A 25,563-nucleotide genomic window follows, 5' to 3' on the forward strand; every position below is an offset into this window, starting at 1 on the left:
TCCATGGGCTGGCCGCGCTCCCGCGGACTGGAAACAGTTTTTACCGTAACACCTCGCTGGGAAAGCGGAAGTAAACAATAGCAGGGCAAACCACCTACTTTGTAGCGTCCTTGCATCTCTAGAACAAGATACGTTATAAATAGTTATGAATGTGAGTTTCGTGATCAGTTTTCTAAATGTAGTTAACAACGGTACGAACAAGGCGGAACTCAACTGCGAGGGCAGCTCAACACCCGGACAGTCTGCAGAGGGCACACATAACAGCTGTGGTTATTACAAGAGGGTAAGTAGTCCGTAAACAGGGATGCATGCAATTTGAGAGCTATAAAACTTAATTTACAAAGTTATCTTTGGAGAAGTCACCTGGACATTATAACCGATATGTTACATTGAACTTTGCTTTAAATTATTCGTTTTAACCATAGTTAAGGAAGGAGGATGGCTTTCCAAGAAAAGATTTTTAATTTAAACTGACAACAATGAAATAGCTTAACATAACCTTAGATAACGACCGTTATGTGCCACAGACCACATACTATATATGTATGCAATATGAATAGTAAAACATTTAGATTAAAATACATGGATTTTAGATGATGTCAACGTTCAGGAGCAAAGCCAGCAATTAGAAAATACAAAATTCAGAGGACAGACAAAGCAGGTGTTAAACCAAATTCTGTGACCCGTCGATTTTCTGCCACTGTAAACATTATCATCATACATCACTTTATTCACCAAACACTGTACTTACCGTTTTGATGGTATGTTTTATTTTGGTGTTGAGTCTGTGATGGTGGTGCATCAGCTACCTGATCTACCAGATATTGACAGATGCGTGTAGTTCATTACAGACAGTCTATTAAAAAATGTGACTGTTTCTATATAATCAGTTTTTTTTCTATACACCTATCAATATCTATCATCCTACCTAAAACCTATGTAGGCACTGTGTTTGGTAACAGCTGTCAAATTGTAGTACACGATAAAACCTTTCCAATAGCAGTATAGCCAGAATGTGATGGGTCACAGATGTTTGATGTGTTTATATGTGATTATGTGTGCATGCTTTTAGGATCAATGCATTTATTAATATACAACCTCACATATGTCATTCTCAAGTGTTTGTCAATTCTATAACAACCATTTTTCTGGGGAAACCAGGTCCTGAGTAGTGTTATACTGTTGTAGCAGTTAGGTCATTGTGTAGACAAGATGTGGCTCCTGTATAGTATGGGTAAGAGGAATAATTTCTGATGCCCTGATAACACGGCATGCAGTGTTGTAATCATTATGTGTGTTTATTTTTCCAGATGTCCAGTCAGAAAAAATGCCACATTTGCAAGGAAAAAATCGGGGTAGCCAGCAAGACATGTCAGCACTGTGGTGCCAAGCAGCCTTACAAGCAAATACTCGAAAAACGCAAGAAAAGAGTTTCCCTCGACTGGAAGGAGAGGCAGAAAAAAAACTGCAATGTTAACAAAGTGTATGATGCAACCAATCTACTGGTAGGTTTTTTTTCTCTCAGACAGTGGTCATAAATAGTATGTACATAATCCCCGGCATTTACATTTACATACACTTTGCTATATTGCTGTTATGTCCTTGACTTTCATTGTGCAAGACAATCTGGAATTCTCAATTTAGTTGAATGCCTAATTACTGCATTTTGTGCAATGTATTAATCTATATATCTCTGTAACCACCATATTTGGATTTAGTGAAGGCAGAGCATCTAATTTATGGGTATTGTACTCTCACCAGCCACTTAATTAGGAACATCTTTGCAATCTAATGCAACCCAATACAACAGCTCTGCCTTGAATTGTACATTTAAGCTTATACATTTTCATTTTTTGTTGACATTAAAACTTTTCCATAAAACATATGCACTTTTCAATAGAATGCATGCTCATCCCAAAACCCAGGGCTTCTACCTAATTTGGACATGAATCAGAATGCGTATAGGGCAGTGGGCCTCTAAGGACATTCCTCTTTAACATACACAATTACAAGGTAAAAACAACGATCTCATTCCCACAATCTTGTATTAAAATGATAAACTAACCATTTGGTCCCCTAACCCTACTTAGGTGGAGATCATTTGTCAGTCTGGTTGTACTATAACGGGAACGTTTGGACATTCTGTGCTAAAGTACTGAAAACACTGAGAGAGAGCAGAGCGGGGGCCAGAATAAACAAGTGGCTGAAGAATAACTGCAGACACATAATGATATTAGATTAATCCTTATCAGAACATTTCAGACACAAAAATCCGTAATCGTTTTTTTTTGTGCAAAGTCACACATATAGTACAATGTACTGTATAATGCATGGCCCACCAATGACTACACAAACATGACAAAACAGTATAAATTATAATAAAAAAGACTTGGGATAGAATGAAAAGGATAAACTATATTATTTCATTGCATTAATCCAAAGTTGTATAAGAGTTAAGGTGGTAGTCATAGAAAGTCTCTGATATCTTGTAATTTGTAGCAGCAGCACTGCTTTCAGATAGATAGATGTTACTTTTCTCTGAATTTTAATAATAAGTGTCTCTCGATACATAGCGTATCTGTCTTTTTTCTCAGTAATAGAATTTTCAGTCTTGTGATTTTGTGTCAATTTTGTATTAGCTCCACAAGTGGGACATTTTAGAACGGCATCCAGTCCTCCTCCTTTCCAGGAGAACTACAAATGGTTTTGTAACAGAGTATTTCTGTCCATGGAAAATGGACACTGAAGATGCCAAGGATGCCTTTGTCACAATAAAGAAGATTTATGAAAGTCTTCTTAATGGTAATGTACACAAATGTGTCTGCTGTTTTTTCACCATGAATTCCTTTGAATGACTGTTTATTAGTGAGTCCTGGATTGATTTGAGAATACATTTAAAAAGAATAAAAGACAGTAATAAAAATATATTAAGCTTTACTAACATTCGCATATAGCTAAGCATGTTAATTTTTTCTCACTTTAAATTAAAAAATGCTAATATTTATTAACTTGAACAATTTAGGATGAAAATGTTGACCGGGTTACCTAACAGTCTTTAATGATGTTCTGACATTTTGATGTTGAATATTTAGTTATGATTTAGTCCATAATGGTAATAAGTCTCTTTCAGTGGTGCTGACAGCAAACAGTTATGTGCTCTAATCACATGCCACACCCTGAATAATAGTATCTTTCAAGGGACAAACCCCAAGTCAAGGGACATGAGCGGCATTTGGTTTGTTTTGTACTGAAGACTTTTATTCAAAAAATTCAAGAGCAACATCTCTCTCAGCAGACACTGCAGTAAAGAAAATTCATATCAATCTATCAAGTTTATTTATCACCAATGCACCCAAACGTCCCCCACCTTGAAAACAAATTGCACAATACAGTTTCACCAATCATTAATTGTTGGGTCTATAAACTGTCAGAATTTTAGATTAAACTTATTCATTGAAAATGATTTATGTATTCTGTCCAGTAGCCCAAAATCCAAAGATTTTCAGTTCATTATCACCACTACAAGCACATATTTACATTTTAGCTGTAACCAGTGAACTTTTTAATGGTCATATTTTTAAGCGAAAATGGCAAAACAATTTGCAGGAATGTTAAAAGATGACATTTCTGTCAGTTGACTAATTAATTTATCCACCAATCATTCTAGCTCTATAAACATGTCTCTCCTTCTCCCTTTTTCCTTTTAAATATCAGTAACATTTGCTTCCATCTACTTTGTAGCTACAGACCCTCCACTGGTCAACAGTACTGTGACTGGAAAGAAAGTGCTGCTGGAAAACTATGAATCCTCAACATCAGCTGAGCATCAAACCAGTGCAGATACAGATAATGATAATGTAAACTACTGCCTAGTTCAGACAGATTCCAACATACCTGGGATAAAAGAGGAGCAGGAGGAACTTGGGGATAGTAGTCCAACATGTACAGAAAATGATGATGGGAACTATTGCCTATTTCAGACAGATTCCAACATATCTGGGATAAAAGAGGAGCAGGAGTAACTTGGGGATGACTGTCAAACACAGCAGGTTATTTTTCCTTCTCCTGTAGCTGTGAAAAGTGAGCTAGATGAGTCAGAGATGCAAGTGACTTATGAAATGCAGCCGGTGTCTTCAGACTGCTCTGAGGATCAAAGTGAGGAAACTGACAGTGATGGGGACTGGGTGCAGAGCCAGGGAGCACAGACAAAGAAGAACAAACAGAGACTGAACGTTCTGCAAAGACCAAATAGCAGCATGAGTCCAACATTGCCTGATGGAAAATCTTCTGCTAAAACTAGAAGATTGTGTCCTGTGTGTGGAAAGAGCTTTCAGTACATCCGTCCTTTAATGAAACACATTAACACACATAAGACATATGATTCTGCAAAGGAGCTTCTGAGTAATTTGCAACGTGCTCGTAACAAACGGCCAGTTTGTGATGTTTGTGGCAAGACGTTTACAAATCGCGGTTGCCTACAGATGCATTCGAAAATACATGCAGGAGTAAAAGACTTTAAATGTCAAGACTGTGGGAAAATGTTTGTCCGGAAAGAACCTCTGGTTGTGCACGTGAGGACTCATTCTGGGGTGAGACCATATCACTGTGATATCTGTGCGAAAGAGTTCAGTCAGAGCACAAACCTTCGAGTTCACAGACGGATACACACAGGAGAGAGACCATATTGTTGCAGCTCGTGCGGGAAACTCTTTCACACCAGCGGTCAGCTGAAAATACACACTAAACGTTTTTCGGGAGAGAAACCCTACGCCTGCAATATTTGTGATCAATTTTTTTGCCGGAAGAAACAGCTGACTCAACACAGGAATGCACACTCAGCAGAGTGACATCCACATGGTGGGAAAGACCCAGGTTCAGACCATATGGTTGACGGTTTTTAGGTAAAGCAGCTTAAATGCATCATTGACTCTTTGCATTTCAATGTGCTATTTTCCTCAAATGTATAATTTAAGAGAACAATGCTTACCATCTGTGTTGTTCCACTCAGCTGCAGAATAATTTACCTTTAAAACTGAAAAGTATATTATCAAAAATAAAAATAAATAACTTAACAGGAGCCACTGCACATGTTGATAATTACCATGTTGTTTGTTGATTTCAGAATGTAACAGTAATCCTGTACGAGTTTAATTTTGCACAGATGGTGAAAAAAGTAAGAGGTTAACAAACACAGTCTTGAACTAGAACCAAGTCAAGAAAAAATGTCTAGCTTGAAGCCAGTGTGGCTCCATTATACATATTCCCCATTATACATTTTATCAATAAATATAAGGCCACTGATAGGACAGGGCATGGTCACTCACATTAAGTAACAACGACTGCCTCACCCTGCTGCTCTACTAGACTGGGTTCTTCTCTGCAGTTTGGCCAACAGGTGGCAGCAGTTACACCAAAGTCATGAGTTTGAGCTAGGGGCACATTATGCTCACAGCTGTCAATAACACTAGATCATAAAGAGAGCCCATCTGCTGCACACCATTAACATTGTGCATGCAGAAACCTTGTAACACACCTTCCAACAGCACAGTCACAGTCTTCATCTGGCTACCAGGCATTTCTGCTCAAACAAATGGGAAGTTTTACCTAATAAAGTAAAGTTAAGAAAGAAATGAAGTGGAAAAAGTAGTTCCTTAGCTTGAAATCACATGATTATGTTTAGATCAGCCTAAGATTGTTTTGTGGATAATGGCAACATTCAGTACATATTGTCATTATACATAGTCAATGTTGCCTGCTGCAACCACGATTATTATTAATCATACTTCTGTTATTGTTGTTGCTGTGCTTCTCTATGTGTCTCTGTCCTTTCTCCCCTCCCTTTCTTTCCAAACCCATCCAGTCAAGGAAGACGATCACCCTCCTAGAGCCTGGTTCTGGTCCCTTTCTGTTGAAGGAGGTTTTTCCTTGCCACTCTCATGAAGTGTTTGTTCACGTGGGAATGTTGGGTTCCTGTAAATTAAAGAGTACGGTTTAGACCTGCTCTGTGTGAGAAGATAACTTCTGTTGTGATTTGGCACCATATAAATAAATAAAATTGACATATCTTTTCTACCATTTGCTGTATTTACAGATTGGTAACGGTGCCAACAATTGATGTGACCCTACAAACCCTACATTGTTATATAATGTGTTCTTGCTTCAGCAGTATATTGCAAATCAGGGATCCACTATGTCTAAAAATGTACAAACAATGTGAGAAAACTGCAGCCAATTAAAGCAGGTCATTCCCTCTGCATGATCTCAGATGAACAGCATCCTAAAACTCAAAACCTAGATAATGTCCCCTCTTTCCATTTTATTCTGTCTTTCTTACTCTGCATGCATTCCTTTCATATGCAAACTTAATGTTCACAGGCAACAGAGATTTTATGCAAATCAAATCCCAATAGTGAGACTCTTTATGTAGAACTCAATAAAGACTGTTGGCTAAATAAACCCCATATAGATCTCAGGAATGTTTGAACATTTGCCCATTGTAAACTAGTAGTGGCTTTTAAATAAGAGGCTTTTGAGCTCTGGCGTGAATTGTCCAGGTCGTGCAATTACATAAGTCTGCGTACAGGACTGCGGTGTCAGAGGGGGAGAGGAGAGTTGAGCTCCGTCTGTGTTTTGACGCTGAGTGCAGAGGAGAGAGGACGACTCGCTCTGTCCACTGTTGGCTTCTCAAACCTAATCTGGATTACAGTGTCGTCCGGTCTGCAGCTAGGACTCCAATAATCACATTATTTTGCATTGCTTTAACGCCTCCTGAAAACGGAAAGGAAGAACCGATGCCAAACGGTGGCGATGGGTCTGACGCGTGTATCCGAAAACTGAACTGTTTATTAGAATGGGAATAAGGAGTTTGTGCGATTTTTGCAACAAACACTGGATACAGTCTAAGTGAAGTTGAAATAATATTTGTTGCCTGCTGCCGGTGGATGGTGCACGTCCCCGTTTGCAGCACACCGCACTCTGCAGCAACCAGACCGGTGACTGCAGCCTGCGCTTGGAGCACATTTCTGCTGAAACCGGTGCCTTCTTACCATCTCCCAGCCTCTGTCACTGATATCACAGGAGCAGCTGGTCAAACATGTCAGATTCAGGTGAGTGTTTTGGTGCTATTGGTAGCTGTAAACAACAATCCCTATAGCAAAAGATAGGACTGTAAAATGCAGTACTGAATTTGACATCTCTTTAGTTTGCACTACTGCCTTGGGAAACAAAGTTTAATTGGCAAAAATGGGGCCCATTTAGCTGGAGAGAGTCCTAAACATATAATCAATCACTTTTAGCCCTGGAGATATTGTCTTAACGATTTGTTCAATGACATCAGGTACAATTCCACTAACACTGACCATGTGATACCCAAACACAGCCAAGTGCCAAATGTGTCAGTCATCTAGGTCAAGAGGTAATATAAGGACAAGATTAAGTACAGGTATGTCACGGAAATACATTACCCAAAAAATCATTGAAAGTCCTCATGAAGTTGGGTTTTTAATCAAGTTCCTCTTGGACATAAAAAACATAATCAGGACAGACCCTGTTGTCCTTGTTAAGCCAGGATAGAAAGGCCAAGTGGAGGACAGAGTTGGAAAACATGCTTTTTTTGGAGGGAAAATTCAATCCCACGCATGTTCATGTCAGGGATAATAATGGGATGGGTCTAGTAGAGAGTAATTACTTATTCACACTTGCTCTCAAAAATGACTCAATTTAACTTCATTAACTGGAATCTGTAGGAGGCCTCCAGTGTTGTCATAGTGTCAGCAACAACAACCAGCCATTTTGTCTGATGCTTTCACTCAAATTACTTTTTTCATTTAGTCAAAGGGTTCTACTTATAGACAGTGCCATTCTGTAGTTATATTGAAAGGATGTGACCTTTCTTGATAATGATTGATTTGATAAGTTGACCTCTGCCTGGAAAATGTCAACATTTATCACAGTTTAACTGGACCAGGTGGCAGCTGTTCCCACTTGCTCACTCCAGATGCAACCAGGTTCTCATTACTGATCCCATTAAGTCTTTCAGTTAAAAACATTTAATTGCATGTATAAAACCATCCGTTACTAAATATTAAAGAGCAGTCTGCTTCACTTTTTACTTTTCCACCAAAACCTAGCTTTCTAGCCTAGTCAGTCCTCTGATGGTCCGCATTTCTTTGATTTCTTGCATCTGCAGAAATTAATCAACCCCCCTGACTGGAAAGCCAAATCCCTGCTGACTCCATATTCCACTGGGCAGAAAAGGCATTCCTCTCCTTGTCAGTATGAACAGATCCAAATAGACTCTAAAGTAGAAAATGATTAGGGTAATGCAGGGCTGCCTGAAGCATTTTAAGGACATGCGGAGCAGCACTTTTGTTTAATTAGATTTGACAAACAGCCCAGCAGGTTGATGCTATTTGTAGTAAAAAATAATATCCCCCTTATGAAGAGTGTGCAGACAAGTAAGAAGAGAGATAAAGATGCAGGCGATAAGAAAATTAAATTATGTGATTTACATGATAACAAATGATTATTTGTGGCCTTGAAAAGTGTTTTCATCCAGGTCAGGGCTAGAATATATAATTTGCTGTACAATGGCCATCCACTGCTGACGTGATCAAGCACCGTTACATTTTTTGTTGGTGTTTGATCTAAAAATGTGTTCACTATACGGCAGGGAAATGAGATTGTGACATTTTTATCTCCCTCTGTTTTATCTTCTGATGTGTGATGAAACTGGCTGCAGGATTTGCTCTGTGAACAAGAGGATGATTGAAAAAAACAGCTAACTTACTAAAATGAGTACACAAAAGTTAACTCAAGGTCCACATACTAGCTTTTTCCAGAGATTTCAATAGTATCTCAAGGTCAAGAACATGCTGTCAGGCTCAGCAGAAGTAGAATCTTTTTGCCTGGGCAAAATATTTCCTCTGTGGATGGATTTCGCTGAATAAACTTTCGTATTTTGCAAAGTGACTTTGTATGGTATACATAAAGCCATCTTGTATCTAATCTGACACTGCATTATGTGGTATCTGTGGCTGATAGTGAGCTCAAGTGGAATAAAATATATCTGATATTGTATCTGAAACTGAAAGACATGCTTGATTGCCCATTCATCCCAATGATCCATGTCTTAAGTGTCTTAATTTCCTGTCGTAAAGCCTCTTTAATATGGAGGATTACAGTTAATCCACTCTGTCTGGATTGTACGCTATTGAGTCACAGTGGTACACGTCAGTGATTGCTATATGTAAACAAGTAGTGAGGAGTTTGCTAGAGATCATATGCTTTTAAAGCTGCAATTTCCCAATGGAGTGTCTAATTTTCATGCTTTTGAAGGCATAATGTACAGTGGTTAAGGTGTGGCTGAAACCCCCCCCCCCCCCCCCCCCCCAGCTTGTTTCCCATGTAATATTCATGTAATGGAGTTATTATATCTACACGAGTTAGAGAATTCAGTGTGTATTTTGGTTACACAAACATAGCTGAATGAGTGTGCCGGCATATACATTCATCCTGACTTCTTGGTCAAGTGTGTCTGCACTTATTTGGCTCTACATCAGACTTTTAGGACACAGGAAACAGCAGCATATGTTCACTTTCTTCATCCACATAAGCAGATGCTATCACAGATGAAGTTTTTTTCTTGTGTTTCACTTCAATCAAACCTTGAAAAGTGAGTTTGTTATTGAAGAGTTGCTGTTTTGAATCCCTGCACCATCTGGAGCAATATGATGAGAGGATGTAAATGAGAAACATTTTACATCTTTATTTGGAGGCCAGATGGCACAAGAGGAGAAAACTGCAGAAATACTTGAAATAACAAAGGACCATTGTTGTATTGGAAATCTTCTAGGGTACTTAATACAAGACAAATGTACCATAGGCGTGAAAATCCCAATGGATCATGGCTAATCATCTAATTCTGGATTATCTGTGACTCTCTGTGCTAAACCTTTCCAGAGACAAAGCCCTACATTTACCTCAGACTCTGACTATGACAAAGTTCCCGGTACGTCTACAGAGGAACAGTAAAGAGGCCAAAGGAACAAGCGAAGAAGAAATTAGAAAGAAAGGTCATGGAGTAAAATGGGAGAGAAAGTGAGAGTGTGAGAGGGAGGAAGGAAATGGGAAGAAGGTCAGAAGCAGCAAGTGAACAAGAAGCAGGAGACTTCATGTTACATGTCATGCTGTCATTTAAGGTTTTGTTGTTGCTATAAAAAAAATAGAGCTGTTGAAATGACGAAGATAGTTTCTTTTTTCCTCTTTACATTTTCAGGGTACAATATGGTGGACTTTAAGATGTTCCAAAGATGACATCAGCACTACGCTACATGTTTTGGGGGACAACTGCTCCATTTGGATGACCACGTTCTCATTATAGCTCCTGATTGATGGCCAGCATGGAGGAGAGTAAGCTCATCTTCAGCCTGGACAGCCATGATGAGGGTCCAACCGTGGCCTTTTCCAAAGACAGGGAGAGCCGGGATGACCTCAGCCTGGGGATCGATTTGGACCTGAGCCAAGGCCATCGCTCCCAGCTTCCCTTCCTGCCTCATTCCCCCTCCTCTCAGGCTCTTTAGCTGACCTGTCAGCATCATCAGCAGGCCTGCTCATCACCACCAACCTGGTCAAATCCTCCTCCACAGATCTGGAGCCCAGGGAGAGCAGCTCTCTAAGAGGCAAACCTCTCCTCAGCTTGGTTTAAGTCCCTGAGCACGGAGATCTCCCGCCGGGTTGAGCCGGAGGTAAACCTCTCCAAGTCTGACTCCAAGCTGCATTTGCATCCATGGAAACAGCTTACTCAGCCAAAGATCCTCGAGGCCCGGCCTGTAGCAAGAGGACTGAATGAGAATGATGGCTGGGCTTCACCTACATCCACAGGCAGCTTGTCTCCCATTGAGCCCAGGGGTAGCTCACTGATTGCTGAGCTGGAGGACACACGGAGGAAGTTTTCTGAGGCCATGCAGGATCCCTTGAGCATGCTGAGTAAGATCATGGGGGACGAAAGTTCTGGCAGCCCAAGCAGGGCAGGGGTTCTGGTGTAGGAGACTCACCAGCCTCCCAAGGAAGCAGTGGACAAGAGGGGGGCAGTGAAGATGCAGAACTCAAGTGCCGGAGGAGACCTGATGGAGAGCAGAGAGGTGTGCGTGACACTCCTCTTAAGAGACTCCAAAAGGTCTCCTTAATAAAATCCTCTGTTTCACCAGAACATCACAGCAGAGACAGCCATTTGGAGATCCGTACTTATGGAGATATGATTCAGGTAGTGGAACTTCAGAATGGATCCAGAGGGGCACACCACAGAACTTACAGTCAGTCTCAGGGCAGGATCCCAGGCTCATCATTGCCTCTTCACTGGCTCTTCCCAGTGGGACTTTTAGCTTATGGGTTCTTGGTGCTGCCCCTTCCCTCCTATGTGACAGGTCTGTCTTTGGGGGTCGCATGTGGCTTCATTTTGGGGGCTGGTGGTAGTGTTCATGTTTGCCCCACGACGCTCAGTTGCCAGGAGCAACTCTTGTTTTGGCAAGGCCAGGTCCCTGAACATGGATCCACTGGATGGAAAAGCTTACAAATCCAGAAATCCTGGAGGTAAATAACAAGCAGAATATAGTGTAGAGAAATACATGCATGCATGTTTTTTTTTTTAAAAAGAAGCTATATTTTAATAGACATTCAGATTCTTAAAAAAAAGAGCCAACACGTATCTGCATGTAAACATGTTGGCTCCCAGTGTTCTTCAGTATGCAGAGAAAATTCAAGCCACTCCAGGTACTTTCTAATTTCCCATTAACAATTTATCTACATGGAAATTTGGTTCAAGGTCTAATGTGTGCTCTGCAGGGTGAGATTAAAATCAAAACCTACAACAGCAGCCATATAAGCATTTGATAGCAATAAAAATAGTGCTATCAGCTGTGCTTAATGGATTAGTTTTGAGGTAATTACTGCATTAAAAAAGGTCCTCAGGCACAGCAGGTTCAGCATTTAAAGAGCAGGTTATTTTGATAATAGCTTTCCCAAAGCATTTCTTGACAGCTCTGCTGAGAGAGGAGCTGGCTGTCTCTACAAACGCAGAGTTAGCAGGTTCAAATGGGGCAATGTTTATGAGGATAGAGCAGGCTGTAGACTATTTCAAAGACACATCCAGAGTGTTAAATGAGACGTTGTATTCTGCCATGTCTCATGTTTCTCTAGGCTAGGTTTAGTATTTACTTGTTGCCATAGTGCATTGTCATATATCATAATAGTTAAATTCTAAAACATTAATATGAAATAATTTGTGACTGATGCTCAGAAATATGCAAAACAAAACTGTGTCTGCTGCGGATTACTGTTTTGATCTCTTTGGCCTCATAATTTTCCTCCAGGGCTGGATGAATGAGACACACATTTATGACCCTGAGATGTTCCACCCCTCCATCATGCACTCTGTCTATGTCACCCTTGAGGGCAGCCGCTGCGGCTGGCATACCCACGTGCCAACATCCCCGGTGGGCAGCATTCGACGAGACGCCCCATGAGGCCACATTTTGCGCTCCTGCACCTACCAGCTGGGCTAACTGTAAGGTCAGTGTGTCTTTGAAAAAATAGTCTCATTTATGGGTCCCAGGAGAGCTGGCATGTCCCTCAGAGGGGAGGAAAAAGAGAGAGGCAAGGTGACCCCTCTCCTGAACTCTTCACTCTCATCTCTCTGCACCCACTTTGTTATCGAACACAGGGGTGAAAGACCCACAGCGATAACGAGTGAAGTGATGATGTTCTGAATAAACGTGACCTGGCTTCTATCTCAGATGAAGGACAGAGTAGCTGCACCTCAGATAATAGAATAAAGCATACACACAATTTAATCTAAATGTTGTAATGCTGAACTGGCAATAGAGTTACTTACTTTTAAAAAGAAAATGCACATAAAAAGATTTTCCTTTTTATACCATTCTGTTAACTTTCATCCCAGGTGTCTCTCATACCTCCTGGTTTGGCCCGCAAGAGGGTGTGGAACAAGAAATACCCCATCTGCATCACTCTGGCTGAGGGGAGGTAGGGGAAGAAAGTCTGATCGAAGGCCAGGAAGAGGAAGAAAAAGCAGAGAGACACACCATACCGGACCACCAGCTTCCTGTCATCCTCTACCTGTTTAGTCGCACAGGAAGGGAGAAGGAGGAGTGGTTCCAGCACTTCCTGTCTGTTTCCAGGGCCGGAGCCAGGAGCAGTATGAGCAGTAAGGACAACACAGGTAGGAGGATGTTATACTCCATGGTGATTCGGGGCTATTGAGCTGGTGCAAATACTGCATATATACAGCAGAATTATATGTAATAGCTCCTTCTGCTCACTGACCTCGTGTCTGTCATTTCAGAGTTTATATGTGGTGGAGATGCCATTAAAGAAAGCACAGAGGAGCTGCACGACTTGCTAGGGACTATGCAAGCTAAAACGTTATTGGACTACAGCATATATATGACACAACTGGTCGGCTCAGAGAGTTGCAATCCCACACCCAGCCCCTGCCACAGTGATAAGGGAAGCCCCACAACCCACAAAAAGGTCAATTAATAACTCTTCTATTTAGCTTTTAGATCTAGCATCATGCCCACTGGCGGTTGTACACAAACTTTGAATTGACTTTGTTTCTGCTCTACTTAACCTTTGGATGTCATGTTAATACTCTACATAACTCCTATTGATCAGAGACAGTCAATATCAGCTACTGTTTCATTGTTCTGCTTGTTCTGCAGTCAGACCAACCTTGTTCAGGATGCTGGCTCAGCTGAACACATCTTTGCTGACTAGACCAAATGTAAATAGGCAGAAATATCAGATGTCACCTGGCTGGTGAGATATTAATAGGAACCGACTGTGGTGCATCTGCAACACCTGACTGAGCAACTAATCCTGGTTTGGGTGGTTTGGGATTGGCACCCCACCTAGAGAAAGTCTGTTGTGATGCTTATGGGAGGTAGATGCAGAATTAGTATGAGCGTCAGCATCAATGTGCAAATAAATATCAACATATGACTTTTAATGACTCACTGTGGGCCCACAATGAATCTCTTATTTCCTGCAGATTCAAAATGAAGAGCACAGTTCTGGAGGTCAAACTGGAGCTGAGTCAATTGCGGGCTCAGAGGCAGGGGGATGCTCTGCAGAGGGGCAGCCCACCTGGGTGAACTCCCTAGTGGGCAGGATCTTCTGGGACTTTCTCCAGGAGAAGTACTGGACCGATCAGGTGGCACACAAGATCCAAAAGAAACTCAGCAAGATCAAGGTGAGGTTAATAAGAAAATATGGAGTGTTAATGGTATTTTGATATACTTTCTTTTGTATGACTCACAAAACAATCAGTGTATATTCATTTTCATTTTCACACCATCGTCAACAGAATCATTAGTGTCATAATAACTAATAACGTTGCCCTATTAAGAGCAGACGACTGACTTTACTGCAGATCAGAGCTCTACAAATTGTGTCACTGGATGATACGACTTGTACATTAGCACTGGTCTGTGCACAAGGTCAAAACATATGACATTAGGTACATCAACACTGTGGCTCTCTTCACTGTGTGTGTGCATGTGTGTGTGTATTTGAGAGTCTGCTGATAATGCATTCCCTCCGGTACCACAGGCGAGAGTGTGCACAGGAGCATTGATGGCACCACAGCATCCCATTACTCATTTCCTGCTCTCCTCTTTGCCACACACCATTCTTTTTACCCCCCCCTCTCTCCTGTCTCTACTGCACACACACACTCATGCTCACTGCAGGCCTCCTCTAACCCTAATAATATAAGCCCATTTGCTTGAAGTAATTATCTACCTCTACGCAGCCTCTCCTCCTTTCCTTTTAGAGGTTTTATGTGTGGCATGAAAGCAGCATGTTAACTTATTAAAGGTGCTATGTGTCTCATTGTAGTTGCCGTACTTTATGAATGAGCTGACTCTGGCTGATCTGGACATGGGTACCTGCCTACCCCAGGTCCTCAGCACCTCCAAACCTACACTGGACCGCAGAGGTATATTTATGCACACTATTTCATTTTGGGGGTTTTTTGCACATGTGGTGGCATTGCCCAATACGTTTTACCTGACTCTTTCAGATACACTCCTGCAGTCAGCTCATCATCATCTCATTTATTACAGAGTTTGTCATGCCCGCCTTAAAAGCTTTCCATTGTCTCCTACCTAAGCGATTAGCAATCCTCTTAGCCTTTACTAAGCTCAACCAACAATAACATGGCAGCACTATCCCCTCCTGCTCTAACGTAACATCACTGTGCCAAACCAGATCAAGAAAAGATCCCAAACAAACTCCAGCTTCAGGACAAATCACATTAGACATCTGAACCATTACTTGATACATGTCAGCTCTTTCTGTGTCTGTCTCCCAGGCCTGTGGCTGGAGCTGGAGTTAGTGTACACAGGCTGCCTTCAGATGACCCTGGAGACTAAGATGAACCTGTGTAAGCTGGGTAAAGAAGGAGAAGATGAGGCTCACACTGTTCCAGAGATCCAACAAGTGGGGTGAGACCAATCTCAGTTTCATGTTACTCAGTGTATGTTTAGAGAGAGTGTGGAGGCAGAGTCGTATATGAGGAGGAATGTGTCTTAAGAGGCACCCCTGGCGTGTTTTTCAGCTCGAAACCCAAGCTGTGTATACTAGCCGATAGTGATGAAGAGTCATCCAGCGCAGGCTCGTCTGATGAGGAGGAAGCCCCTCCTTCTGAGCCCCAGGGGGCTGTGGGAGATAAGAGCACAGTGGTAACAGCTGATGGGTAAGTTAACACATTTGTAGGGCTTTTTCACTGCAGAGATTTTGACTTGTCATAGTAGGAAGAGCCCAACAGATGTTAGTAATAACATTAACGATGGTTCCTCTGTATTCAACTGTTCCACTGGCAGTGTGACAGTGAGTGCATAATACCAGGTGCCTAAAATGGAATACATATCCTTAATGTTTTTATTATTTACACCCATGATTTTCCTACTATGACATGGCAAAATGTTATCAGTGAAAGGGTCTATTTCCTACTGCAGGCATCAAAAACACCATGAATTATAGGTCACAAAACTGTTACTGCACAGTAATTTCTGAACTGTGTTGCACTTGTGGCCACCTCCTATTTTGGCGATGTCAAAGCAGGTCTTATTTTCCTGCAAAAGGATAAACATGACATTTTGACTTGTCCTATACAAGTGTAACAAGTTATCATTTGTTTCTGCACTGCACTGCACTGCACTGAGATAACTGTTGGAATGCAGCATCGTTAAGGTTATTAGTTCCACCTCTCTGCCCCCTCCAATGACAAATCAAAATGACTGCTGCGAAATTGCTGTTACTTCGGGAAAGACAAAGGTTTAATTTGCTTTTTTAATTTGCACAGCAGAGGCTAATGAGAAATGTGAGAAAAGAAAGATGCAGTTAATGTTCTTGGGGGCATGCATGCATGTGGGCATGACAGAAACAGTCTGGGAACCACTGATTGACACTAATACAGAATTGAACTATTGCTTGGAGACTGACATAAATAGTATTTACAAGCCAAAAATTTGTAGTAAATACAGACATTTTCATATGACATTAAGCCTTTGACAGGAGAACACCTGATATGAAAACACTAATTGAGGCATGTCCAACCACTTCCAACCTTTCTAAAGCACTGGCTCAGCTGCAGGTTTACTCTTTATGCACTGGCTAAGTGTATAAAGTGCAAGAAAGTGGATGATACATGAGTATGCTATTTTAATGTCTAAAAGTAACATTAATAATAGAAAACACTGGCATGTGAAGCACCAGGCAGCAGTAGGTTTCCCACTGTCAGTCATTTTCAATGTAACATTTCTGCCCTTTTGCTTATGTTTCCCAGGCACACTGGTGGCAGCACAAGTAGGAAGATCCTGAGATTTGTGGACAAAATAGCAAAGTCCAAATACTTTCAGAAGGCCACAGAGAACGAGTACATCAAGAAGAAGATAGCTGAGGTGTCCAACATGCCTCTGATGCTTAGTGTTGAGGTCCTGGAGCTCTCTGGAACTCTTGCCATCAATATCCCACCTCCTCCTACTGACAGGATATGGTACTGAGTTTCCTCATTCTCTTTCATGCCACAGATTAAATGTGGTTTGCTTTCTGTGTTTGTTTCTTTGTTTCTCACACACAGTCTCCCTCTCATTCTGCCCTCTCAGGTATAGTTTCCGAGTGCCTCCTAGGTTAGACCTTCATGTGCGCCCCATGCTCGGGGAGAGGGAAGTCACCTTCACCCATGTCACTGAGTGGATTGAGAAAAAACTGCAGTGTGAGTTCCAGGTGAGTGCATTAATAAATGTATCCACAGAGGGTATTTAGAGTTTTTATCATTAAAAACAGTGAAACCTAACATTTAACCATTTCACTATGAAATAAATATGGGTCTGTTGTCCTGTTCTCCTCATCAGAAAGTGTTTGTAATGCCCAATATGGATGATTTATATCTGCCACTGATGACATCTGGCCTGGACAACCCACCTACATCCTGTCATTCTTCAATCCATTCCTCATCCCACCAGTCCTCCATGGAGTCCCAGGAGTACATGTCAGAATAATGCCCCCTTGGGGCCACAGATGGGATATTCTTGGTGTAATCATGGCCATAATGCAGCTATTGTCGTGAAACCTGTAATGGATTCTGCTGCAGCTGGGCTCAGTGTTGATCCTGAGTGTGTTCATTGAAACCAGTGCAGGATGAGATGTGTCCTGGAGGCACGTTGAGCACCGCAGTGATCTGGAGACTGTGAGGATGGTGCTACAGTGCCCCCTGCTGTGAAGAGAATTGAACTGTACCTCTTCTAGCTGCAATGAGAGGACATTAAAAACCAGCTTTCCAAAAAGTTTTTATTCAATACTGAAAACTGGATGTCTTTACAGCACAAAAAACAAAGTGTTTTGTGATGAAAGTGATGATTACTGTTTTAAAAGAGTTGCTGATTGAACAAACTATTCATCCATTCATTGTCTGATTCCCTTATCATGGTCATGCCTGTAGGGATAAACAATCTGGAAAATATTGAAATGATAATGTGATAAGTGAGTTCTGTTAAACCAACTAAACTGGTGCATGTTGTTTCTGAACCACCCAGATGCTCTTATGGATTTATTTGTGAACAGTAAAAAAAACTGTTTAAAAATGTATACCTCTTCCCTATGAATACAAACTTTATTGTATTACTGCATGAGAACATAATCAGTTCTTTCAGGCCTCTTCTGGCAGAGGCTCTGGCAGTTTCTTCAGGGCATCCTTCTTCAGTGGCCCCTGCAGGTGAGCCAGAGGTCAGAGGTTAAAATCACACAAGAGCATTCATGAGTGATTATATCAACACAGGAAAAAGAGAAAAACACCCCAATTGTGAGCTGAAAATTACACACTGCAAATACGTATTCTCTTGGTTCCTGGAGGTCCACTAATGTTCTCACACTCACCATAAAAGCCCTCTTCTCCTGGGCGGTCTGGAAGCGACCATGACCAAACTTGGAAGTGGTGTCAATTAACTTGAGCTCAATAGCCTCCTTGGATTTGCGAGATGTGTGCACAAGCAAAGACTGGGGGGGAAGAAAACACAAAGATGCACATTTCCTTCCACTTTGAAAGTAGCCTACCTGTTCAACTTATGAAGTCAGAAAGGTACAATAGTGTATACTGTACATTGCCTGTAACATCTAAAATCAGACTGTACCTTTCGGAGGGTGAGGACACGTTTCTTAGGTCCGACAACAGATCCTTTCACCATGATAAAATCATTATTGACTTCACCATAGTGTGGGAAGCCTCCCTACAGGGACAATATCAAGACAAAAAGGGAAAGACATTTAGTATCACTTTACATGACGACAGTAAGTATAGTGCATTATACATGCAATACATTCTTGAGGACATAACTACACCTTGCTTTCATTATGGTTACAGAGGGTACCAATGTGTCCATAACAACTTATAAGTGTTCATGAGACATTGTTAAAACAATTTTAAGCCTTAAAACTGTTATAATACATCATAATGCACTATGCAGTTACCAGTAATACATTACAGATATTGGCTTCATTTAAAAAGTGTTACCAGAATTCACATATGCTTGTATTTTTGCTCATTTCTGTATTGGTAGTTATCATATTTTGTCACAGAATAAAGGCAGTACCATGGGGGTAATGGTCTTCTGGCTGGTGTCATAGTTAGTGGAACCGTTGTTCCGGATCACCTTACCATCCTGGATGTGGACACCCCTACCAATACGGTAGATCTGAGAACATGGGTGAGTGCATGAGGAAATCAAGCAATCAATTAATGGGAGAGAAGATTTTATGGGACTTTGGACTGGATTAGTTGATATAACAGGTAACAGAATAAAGTCTTACTGGCAAATCAGCTAACCTTCTTGTTGAGCTCTGTACGGTGATGAAAGCCCTTCTGACCAGCACGAGCTATGGTGTAGTTTACACGAGCAGGATGCCAGGCTCCAATACAGGCAACCTTCCTCAGACCTTTGTGAGTCTTCCTTGGGAGCTTCTTTGTGTGCCAGCGACTTGTTACACCTATGAGCCAAGTGAGTTTTGATTAATATGATCTAGTTATAAATGTGTTTGTGTTACAACTTGTGGTACAACTAATGGGATGTTTCCAACCTTTAAAGCCATGACCCCTGGTGATGCCAATGACATCGATCACCTCATCCTGGTAGAAGACGGCAGAGATGGGCACAGCCTGCTCCAGACGCTCCTTTGCCCAATCCACCTTGTCCAAGATGCTTCCCCCATTTAGCTGCACCTCCGCGATGTGGGCCTTTTTTTGCTTTATAGGCAGCAATCGCATCTGCAAATGAAGAATAAAGACCTGTAAAGCCAGTTCTAGAAAAGTTTTGTTGTTCAGGGTCACTCACAGAGTGAAATAATATACCCTCCCCAAACCATCTCCCTGTCATTTTATAATTAGATTAATCACTCAGCACAAGACCATGTTGAACTCTCAACCAGACAACAAAAACAAGATGTTTTGATCTTATTGCCAATGCCAACGCTGAAACCTGCACAGAGAAAGACTGATTTTAGCAACAACATCAGTGATATTGGCTCATCTTCATATTGTTCGCTGCCAACATAAAGGTTTTCCCTTGGCAAAGTCCGGGTGAGCAGCCAGGTTCTGCCCTGAAAATTATTTTTAAACTGCTATTTGAAACGACACCCTCCCACACTCCCCTCCGTCAGAGAGTTATGACCAGACTTGTTTTGGCAGCCGAGTGATCGGGGGATGTGGTATTTCCACTGCATGTGGTCAGGTGGATAATTCTGACACCTCTGCCCTTTTGCAAGGGTGGATTCAAAAGAAGGAGAGAATAGCTGTGAATCATTAGACTAGCCAATGTAGTCTGGCTGACATGAGAGGAGAAAGGAGTAAAAGGTGGCTTGTGCTTTAAGTTTTGTTTTAAATGTTTATGGTGTAAGGTTTGAGGTATACATTTTATACAGTTCATCCCTCTGAACTGTGTTAAACCGGTATGAAGAAAAACTGGCTTACCTGGGAGTGAACAATAACCCTGATGACTGAACAGTATTTCTTTATCAAGGCAAAATCCTTGTCCAGCTGTTTTTTTCCTGTCTCCTCCTGCCACTTCTTACTGTATTTGGTGAAGGCCTTCTTCTTGCTCTTGTACCTGAAACACAGAAAGACGTAGTTAGATACAACACCACAAGTGAAGCATCAAGTGTGTGGTAAATTGTCTATACATGATATACAAAATGTATAATCATACACACACACGCACACACAAACACACACACCAGTTTTTGTAAAATCTGCGCTTGCATTCGTCACTGAGATGCTCAGCAAAGATGGTCTTAAAGGTACGCAAGCCACGCACAGTCCGAATGTATCCCACAACCCCCATCACGATGATTGGGGGAGTCTCAATGATGGTGACAGCCTCTACTTCCTCTCGCTTTGATTGCTCTGTGGGGAAAATTAAGAAAATTACAATTAATTTGCAGGTATTTTAATGAAGCTCAATGCAGGTAAAGCATGTCAACAGTAGCGATTTGTCCCATGTGTTAACAAGTATTTCAAACCTGTGCAAAAGCTGAACTGCATTACATTTATACAGATTAATATCTGACACCTGACCTTACAAAGACCTCTTACCTGTCATCCTCTCTAGTCATCCTGTCTAAATAGAACTGAGCAAGCATCACTCAGTAATATATTATACAACCATGATGCTGAGTCTAGTCGTAGGCTACTTACTGAGGCCAACGCGGTGGATCTCTCTGAGGGTTTGGGTCATGCCAGCCTTGTATCCCAGGAAGGCAGTGAGGTGGACAGGATGGCTGGGGTCGTCTTTGGGCCATGTACGTACCTTACCCCTTTGTTTCTTGCTGCGCTTGCGGGGCAGGAACCCCATGTGCCCATGGCGGGGGGCATGAAATTTGCGATGAGACTGGAGAAATAATAACCCACAGGAAATCAATACAATATCAACTCAGATGGAGTGAGGATGTAACCCAGAAATCAAACACACAGTAATTCTCATAACAATGCCACAGGAGCTTTCCCTGATAATCTTCCTGATAAAAAACATAGGACAAAGCTAACACACATGTCACAAACACACTATAGGTATATAAGATGAACAGATCAAGAAATAGTCCAAATAATGAAGAAAACTGAGAGGATGGGAGGTTGCATTGGAAAGCAGTCGCCATTTCAGATTTCCACATGGTCCCCTCAAAGACAGCCATCATAACATAAGTTCAAGAGTTCAAAACACTATATCTACTCCTAAGAATCCAAACAGCCAAACAAAATAATAAATCACACACACATGCCCACATGTAAAAGACAAAGACAGATGAAGCTGCACATAATAACGTAAAAAGAACCAAAAACTGGAGGAGCACTGACCATGTCTGCTTACACTGACCAGGCGAGGGGGGAAAAGGGAGAGGGACCAGTGCTGATGCAAGGGTCATACATAAGATGATACAAGGTGTAAGGGCTCTAATTTGGTGTTTGGCCCAGCTGAGGAGCCGTATTCTCTTTCTAACAAGGCAATCTCTGCCAAGTCATGGCAGGAGGAGGGAAGAGGCAGCACTCAGAGGTCTAAGGTGGTGGGAAGTCCAGTGTAGAGGAACCATACAACCAAGAAAGGAGTGGAGAGAGAGAGAGAGAGAGAGAGAGAGAGAGAGAGAGAGAGAGAGAGAGAGAGAGAGAGAGAGAGAGAGAGAGAGAGAACAAAAGACAACTAGAATAACAATTCGAGATTACATACGTTTATAATATCTATATACAGTAGGTCACATAACATTGGATAGAAAGTCTTTCCGCATTTGACTGTCCTGTAGCAGTTCAAGCAGTTCAGGTTTAAAGGCAAACAAGACAGCTGTGGTCACTGTTAATTCACCATCACACATCTGAGGGATTCATCTTTATATAGCAAAACCTGCATTGCAATATAGCAAACGTGCACTTTCAAATTTCAGAAAAATTATAAACACATTTCTGTACTTCATGTACTGGAAAATGTGGACATACTTTTTACCATACACAATTTTGCATATTCAGTTAAAAAACAAATATAATTGAGAACAACATCGATTTAAAATACACTAGTTAATGCCTAATAACAAATATTGTGTGGTCAAAATGCCAAATATCTCGCTGTGATCAGTTCTGCAGCACCATCTAGTGTACATTAATGTTACAACAGCTCTACCTGTAACCTTTACACTTCGACCTTCGTGTTTTAAAAATACTGTAATTGGGTTTGTGCTACGTTTCTCGTCAAGCAATATATTTGTACCCAGTAACACCTGCAGAATGATACAAATAAAGAGTATTTTGAAAACATTGGAGTTTTTGTTGACCTCTATTTCGCCATTGTGTTGTGTCTTCTGCGCATGCGCTGCATCGAAAGGAGAGCTGTCGAGGTCGAATTGTAGGATTTCTTTAGTCCTGGTCAAATTAGGGCCAAATAATGCCTTCAGACTATGATAAAGAAGCATATCCGGAGCCTCCTCGGCAGACTCCGGCTGTGGACAAACAGACAGCATTGCCAAACCCTGCTCTGATTTTGTCTAAACTCTTCTATTACTCCGTGGACCTGCCTGTCACCACAGTTAGAGGTAACCAAAGCTAACTGAGCTAGCTAGCACAACACACCGCTAGCAGGAGCTAGGGATGTAGTGTGGGTATATAGTGGGCATATTTACAGATTTTAGTGATACTGTCAACGTTGCTGTCATGCAAAATATTCCACAAACTTAGTTATAAGGCTCTGGTTTGTGGAAGTAATGCAAGGTATACGCTTTTAGCGAGGTATGCTAACTAGCGTCATCCATTTGGCTTTTTTAGGTTGTACGAAGTTATGATCTGAATTGTGTTTTCTCCCATTATTATTCAGGTGTTGTTGACGGCATCCGGGCTAATAACAGGTCGGTCTACTACCACCAGAAGTTCCGCCGTGTCCCTGACCTGACCGAGTGCCAGGAGGGAGATTACCTCTGCTACTATGAAGCAGAGATGCAGTGGAGGAGAGACTAGTAAGTGATCGTCTAAACACAGATGAGATTTATGCATCATGATGGACACTCGGTAGCCTACATGTGTATTCATGGAGTGTATGTACATATGTATACACTCACCGGCCACTTCATTAGATACACCTGTGCAATCTAATGCAATCGAACACCTTTGCCATGATTTCTACTTTTACAAAACTAATACATTTATAGTTTTGTTGATTTTGTCTGAAAGGTGATAATTCAGTTTTATGTTTCATTAATGAAGTCATAGTGGGCAGTGGTTTTGTACATGAGTGCATTATATTGAATGGTGTTCCTAATATTTTGTTATTGGAGTGGACAATATATTAGGAATACATTGTGGTTTTTGATCTGGACCTGGTCTAATCAAATTTTCTTTTTTCTGTTTTCGTAAACAAAATATATGTTTCTCAAATCTGAAAGCGGGTTTAAACAGAGTTAAGGCTTCTGCTACAATATCAAGCACTTTTTCATAAGTGTATGTGGTAAACAAACAGATTATTTATGTTTCCCTTAAATTTCCCCTTAACCCTGAAACTGAAGATAACTTCTGCATCATGACAGACTGCATTACTAATCATGCATAACAGCAACTGTCTCTGGTGCCCGAGGTGCCTCACAAGCATCATGTAAATAATCTCCAGCATTTTGACCTAATCTTGAGGTCAAGTTCTGTGGAGGGGTCCTGTGTCATTTTGTAGTTGTAATATCTTTACATGCACCAAACCCAGGGCAAGGTAGTATAACAGGAAAGGAGTTCTTGGTTTCTGTGGTTTTGGATATAAATATTTGGTGGTGGCTATGCCAGCATAACAGTGCTGTACACAAAGCAAGGTCTAGAAGAAAAATCACTCTGAGGTTGGTGTGGAAGAACTTGATTAGCCGACACAGGGCCCTGACCTCCACCTCATCCTACACATTGTAAATTAAATTGAAACTCTGACTTTAAACCAAGCCTGATCAGATCACTTAATATGGCAATGGAAGTGAATCCCTGCAGCTTTAATCCTGTGGAAAGCCTTCTCTAAAGAGTGGCAATGCTTTTCCAGCTGATTAAAGCTCATAACTTTGGACTGAGATGTTACATATAGGTGAACTTGGCTAAAAGTAAATGTATCTACATACTTTTCATGTTGTCTTATTCAGGTTTCTTAAGTATGAGAAAAATGTGGGTATAAATGATTGAAACATTATAAAGGCAATATGGTTGCTGTCAGTGCATCTGCCTGACCATTGGTAGACTGATGTGGCATATAGGAAGCCATTATTACAAGCATTAGCCCTGCTGAAGTGTCCTTGAGCAAGACTCTGCATCAGTCAGCTTTGGAGATGTCATTGTTCTAGTAGGCTCACTTAGAAAGTACATTTCTCCTCATACTGTGTTGTTTTATGTTGATTCCTCAGTAAAGTGGACCAGGAGATTGTAAAGGTGGTCCAGGAACGTATGAGGGCCTGCCATCAGAGGGAAGGATCCAGCTATGAGCAGAACTGTGCCAGGGAGATAAACCAGTTCAACGAGACAACAAAGAACTTCCAATCACGCTGTAAGTACTGTTCAACAGATGTAGTTTGAGCATGTGTGGTATGATGGAAAGGAAAGGTGGAAGCTTTGTATTATCATTGTTTTCATGCTTCACTGATTGCTAACTAAATGCAGAATTTCCTGCTTTACTCAGTTTCTGTATAGTGGCAAATATGCAATTGGGAAATGATAATGAGCATTTTGCAGCCATTTTATAGACTTTGATTAATTGAAAGACTAATCGATAATGAAAATAACTGCAGCCCGATCTTGTTTCAACAGAATAAAAACGTTTTATTCTTTACTCATTGACACTGAAATTTCACTTCACTATCCCTAAATGTGTCTAATTTCTGACTTGCTGTTTTTTAGATGGGGACCTGGGAGCGTACGCCAGCGGGAGGAAATGTCTAATGAAGCAAAAAGAAAGGATGATGGCAGCTCAGACCCAGACTGCTTAAAAACAGTTCTCTACTATCTGT

General features: G+C 41.3%; 3 protein-coding genes and 1 pseudogene across 6 annotated transcripts; 3 read left to right on the plus strand and 1 right to left on the minus strand.

Moving 5' to 3' along the window:
- Positions 1-115: 115 nt before the first annotated feature.
- Positions 116-6,169, plus strand: LOC133999669 (uncharacterized). Of its 3 annotated transcripts, none has more exons than XR_009927387.1 (5): positions 116-283; positions 1,311-1,505; positions 1,901-2,013; positions 2,640-2,802; positions 3,742-6,168. XR_009927387.1 is itself a non-coding variant. In XM_062438929.1 (4 exons), the coding sequence occupies exons 1-4, from the start codon at positions 146-148 to the stop codon at positions 4,020-4,022; spliced, it is 777 nt and encodes a 258-aa protein (XP_062294913.1). In that variant the 5' UTR covers positions 116-145; the 3' UTR covers positions 4,023-6,169. The 3 variants fall into 3 exon arrangements, 1 of the variants encoding a protein (XP_062294913.1); XR_009927386.1 differs by lacking the exon at positions 1,901-2,013 and having other exon boundaries at positions 3,742-4,901; positions 5,861-6,161; XM_062438929.1 differs by lacking the exon at positions 1,901-2,013 and having other exon boundaries at positions 3,742-6,169.
- Positions 6,170-10,400: 4,231 nt separating this feature from the next.
- LOC133999613 (testis-expressed protein 2-like) lies at positions 10,401-18,287 on the plus strand (annotated as a pseudogene).
- Positions 17,855-23,135, minus strand: LOC133999614 (large ribosomal subunit protein uL3-like). 2 transcript variants are annotated; one of them, XM_062438857.1, is made up of 10 exons: positions 22,882-23,135; positions 21,263-21,455; positions 20,803-20,971; positions 20,540-20,675; positions 19,651-19,837; positions 19,400-19,560; positions 19,167-19,268; positions 18,708-18,803; positions 18,454-18,573; positions 17,855-18,286 (listed from the first exon to the last, which is right to left on the minus strand). In XM_062438857.1, exons 1-10 carry the CDS (start codon positions 23,065-23,067, stop codon positions 18,227-18,229), a joined length of 1,410 nt encoding a protein of 469 aa, XP_062294841.1. In that variant the 5' UTR covers positions 23,068-23,135; the 3' UTR covers positions 17,855-18,226. The 2 variants fall into 2 exon arrangements, with proteins under 2 accessions (XP_062294841.1, XP_062294842.1); XM_062438858.1 differs by lacking the exon at positions 22,882-23,135 and adding an exon at positions 21,920-21,948.
- Positions 23,136-23,307: 172 nt separating this feature from the next.
- ndufb10 (NADH:ubiquinone oxidoreductase subunit B10) lies at positions 23,308-25,542 on the plus strand. The gene is made up of 4 exons (XM_062439292.1): positions 23,308-23,314; positions 23,418-23,556; positions 24,964-25,103; positions 25,454-25,542. The coding sequence occupies exons 1-4, from the start codon at positions 23,308-23,310 to the stop codon at positions 25,540-25,542; spliced, it is 375 nt and encodes a 124-aa protein (XP_062295276.1).
- Positions 25,543-25,563: the final 21 nt, after the last annotated feature.

The sequence above is a fragment of the Scomber scombrus genome, chromosome 18 (assembly GCF_963691925.1).
Source record: "Scomber scombrus chromosome 18, fScoSco1.1, whole genome shotgun sequence".
Classification (NCBI taxonomy): domain Eukaryota; kingdom Metazoa; phylum Chordata; class Actinopteri; order Scombriformes; family Scombridae; genus Scomber; species Scomber scombrus.

Coding starts and splice junctions, on each gene's coding strand:
- LOC133999669 (XM_062438929.1), top strand. CDS start 146: ATGAATGTGAGTTTCGTGATCAGTTTTCTAAATGTAGTTAACAACGGT. Junction 284..1,310: donor GCTGTGGTTATTACAAGAGG/GTAAGTAGTCCG, acceptor TTATTTTTCCAG/ATGTCCAGTCAGAAAAAATG. Junction 1,506..2,639: donor ATGATGCAACCAATCTACTG/GTAGGTTTTTTT, acceptor ATTTTGTATTAG/CTCCACAAGTGGGACATTTT.
- LOC133999614 (XM_062438857.1), bottom strand. CDS start 23,067: ATGCTGTCTGTTTGTCCACAGCCGGAGTCTGCCGAGGAGGCTCCGGAT. Junction 18,804..19,166: donor AGAAGACCATTACCCCCATG/GTACTGCCTTTA, acceptor TTGTCCCTGTAG/GGAGGCTTCCCACACTATGG. Junction 18,287..18,453: donor AGGAGAAGAGGGCTTTTATG/GTGAGTGTGAGA, acceptor GCTCACCTGCAG/GGGCCACTGAAGAAGGATGC.
- ndufb10 (XM_062439292.1), top strand. Junction 23,557..24,963: donor ATGCAGTGGAGGAGAGACTA/GTAAGTGATCGT, acceptor TTGATTCCTCAG/TAAAGTGGACCAGGAGATTG. Junction 25,104..25,453: donor AAAGAACTTCCAATCACGCT/GTAAGTACTGTT, acceptor GCTGTTTTTTAG/ATGGGGACCTGGGAGCGTAC.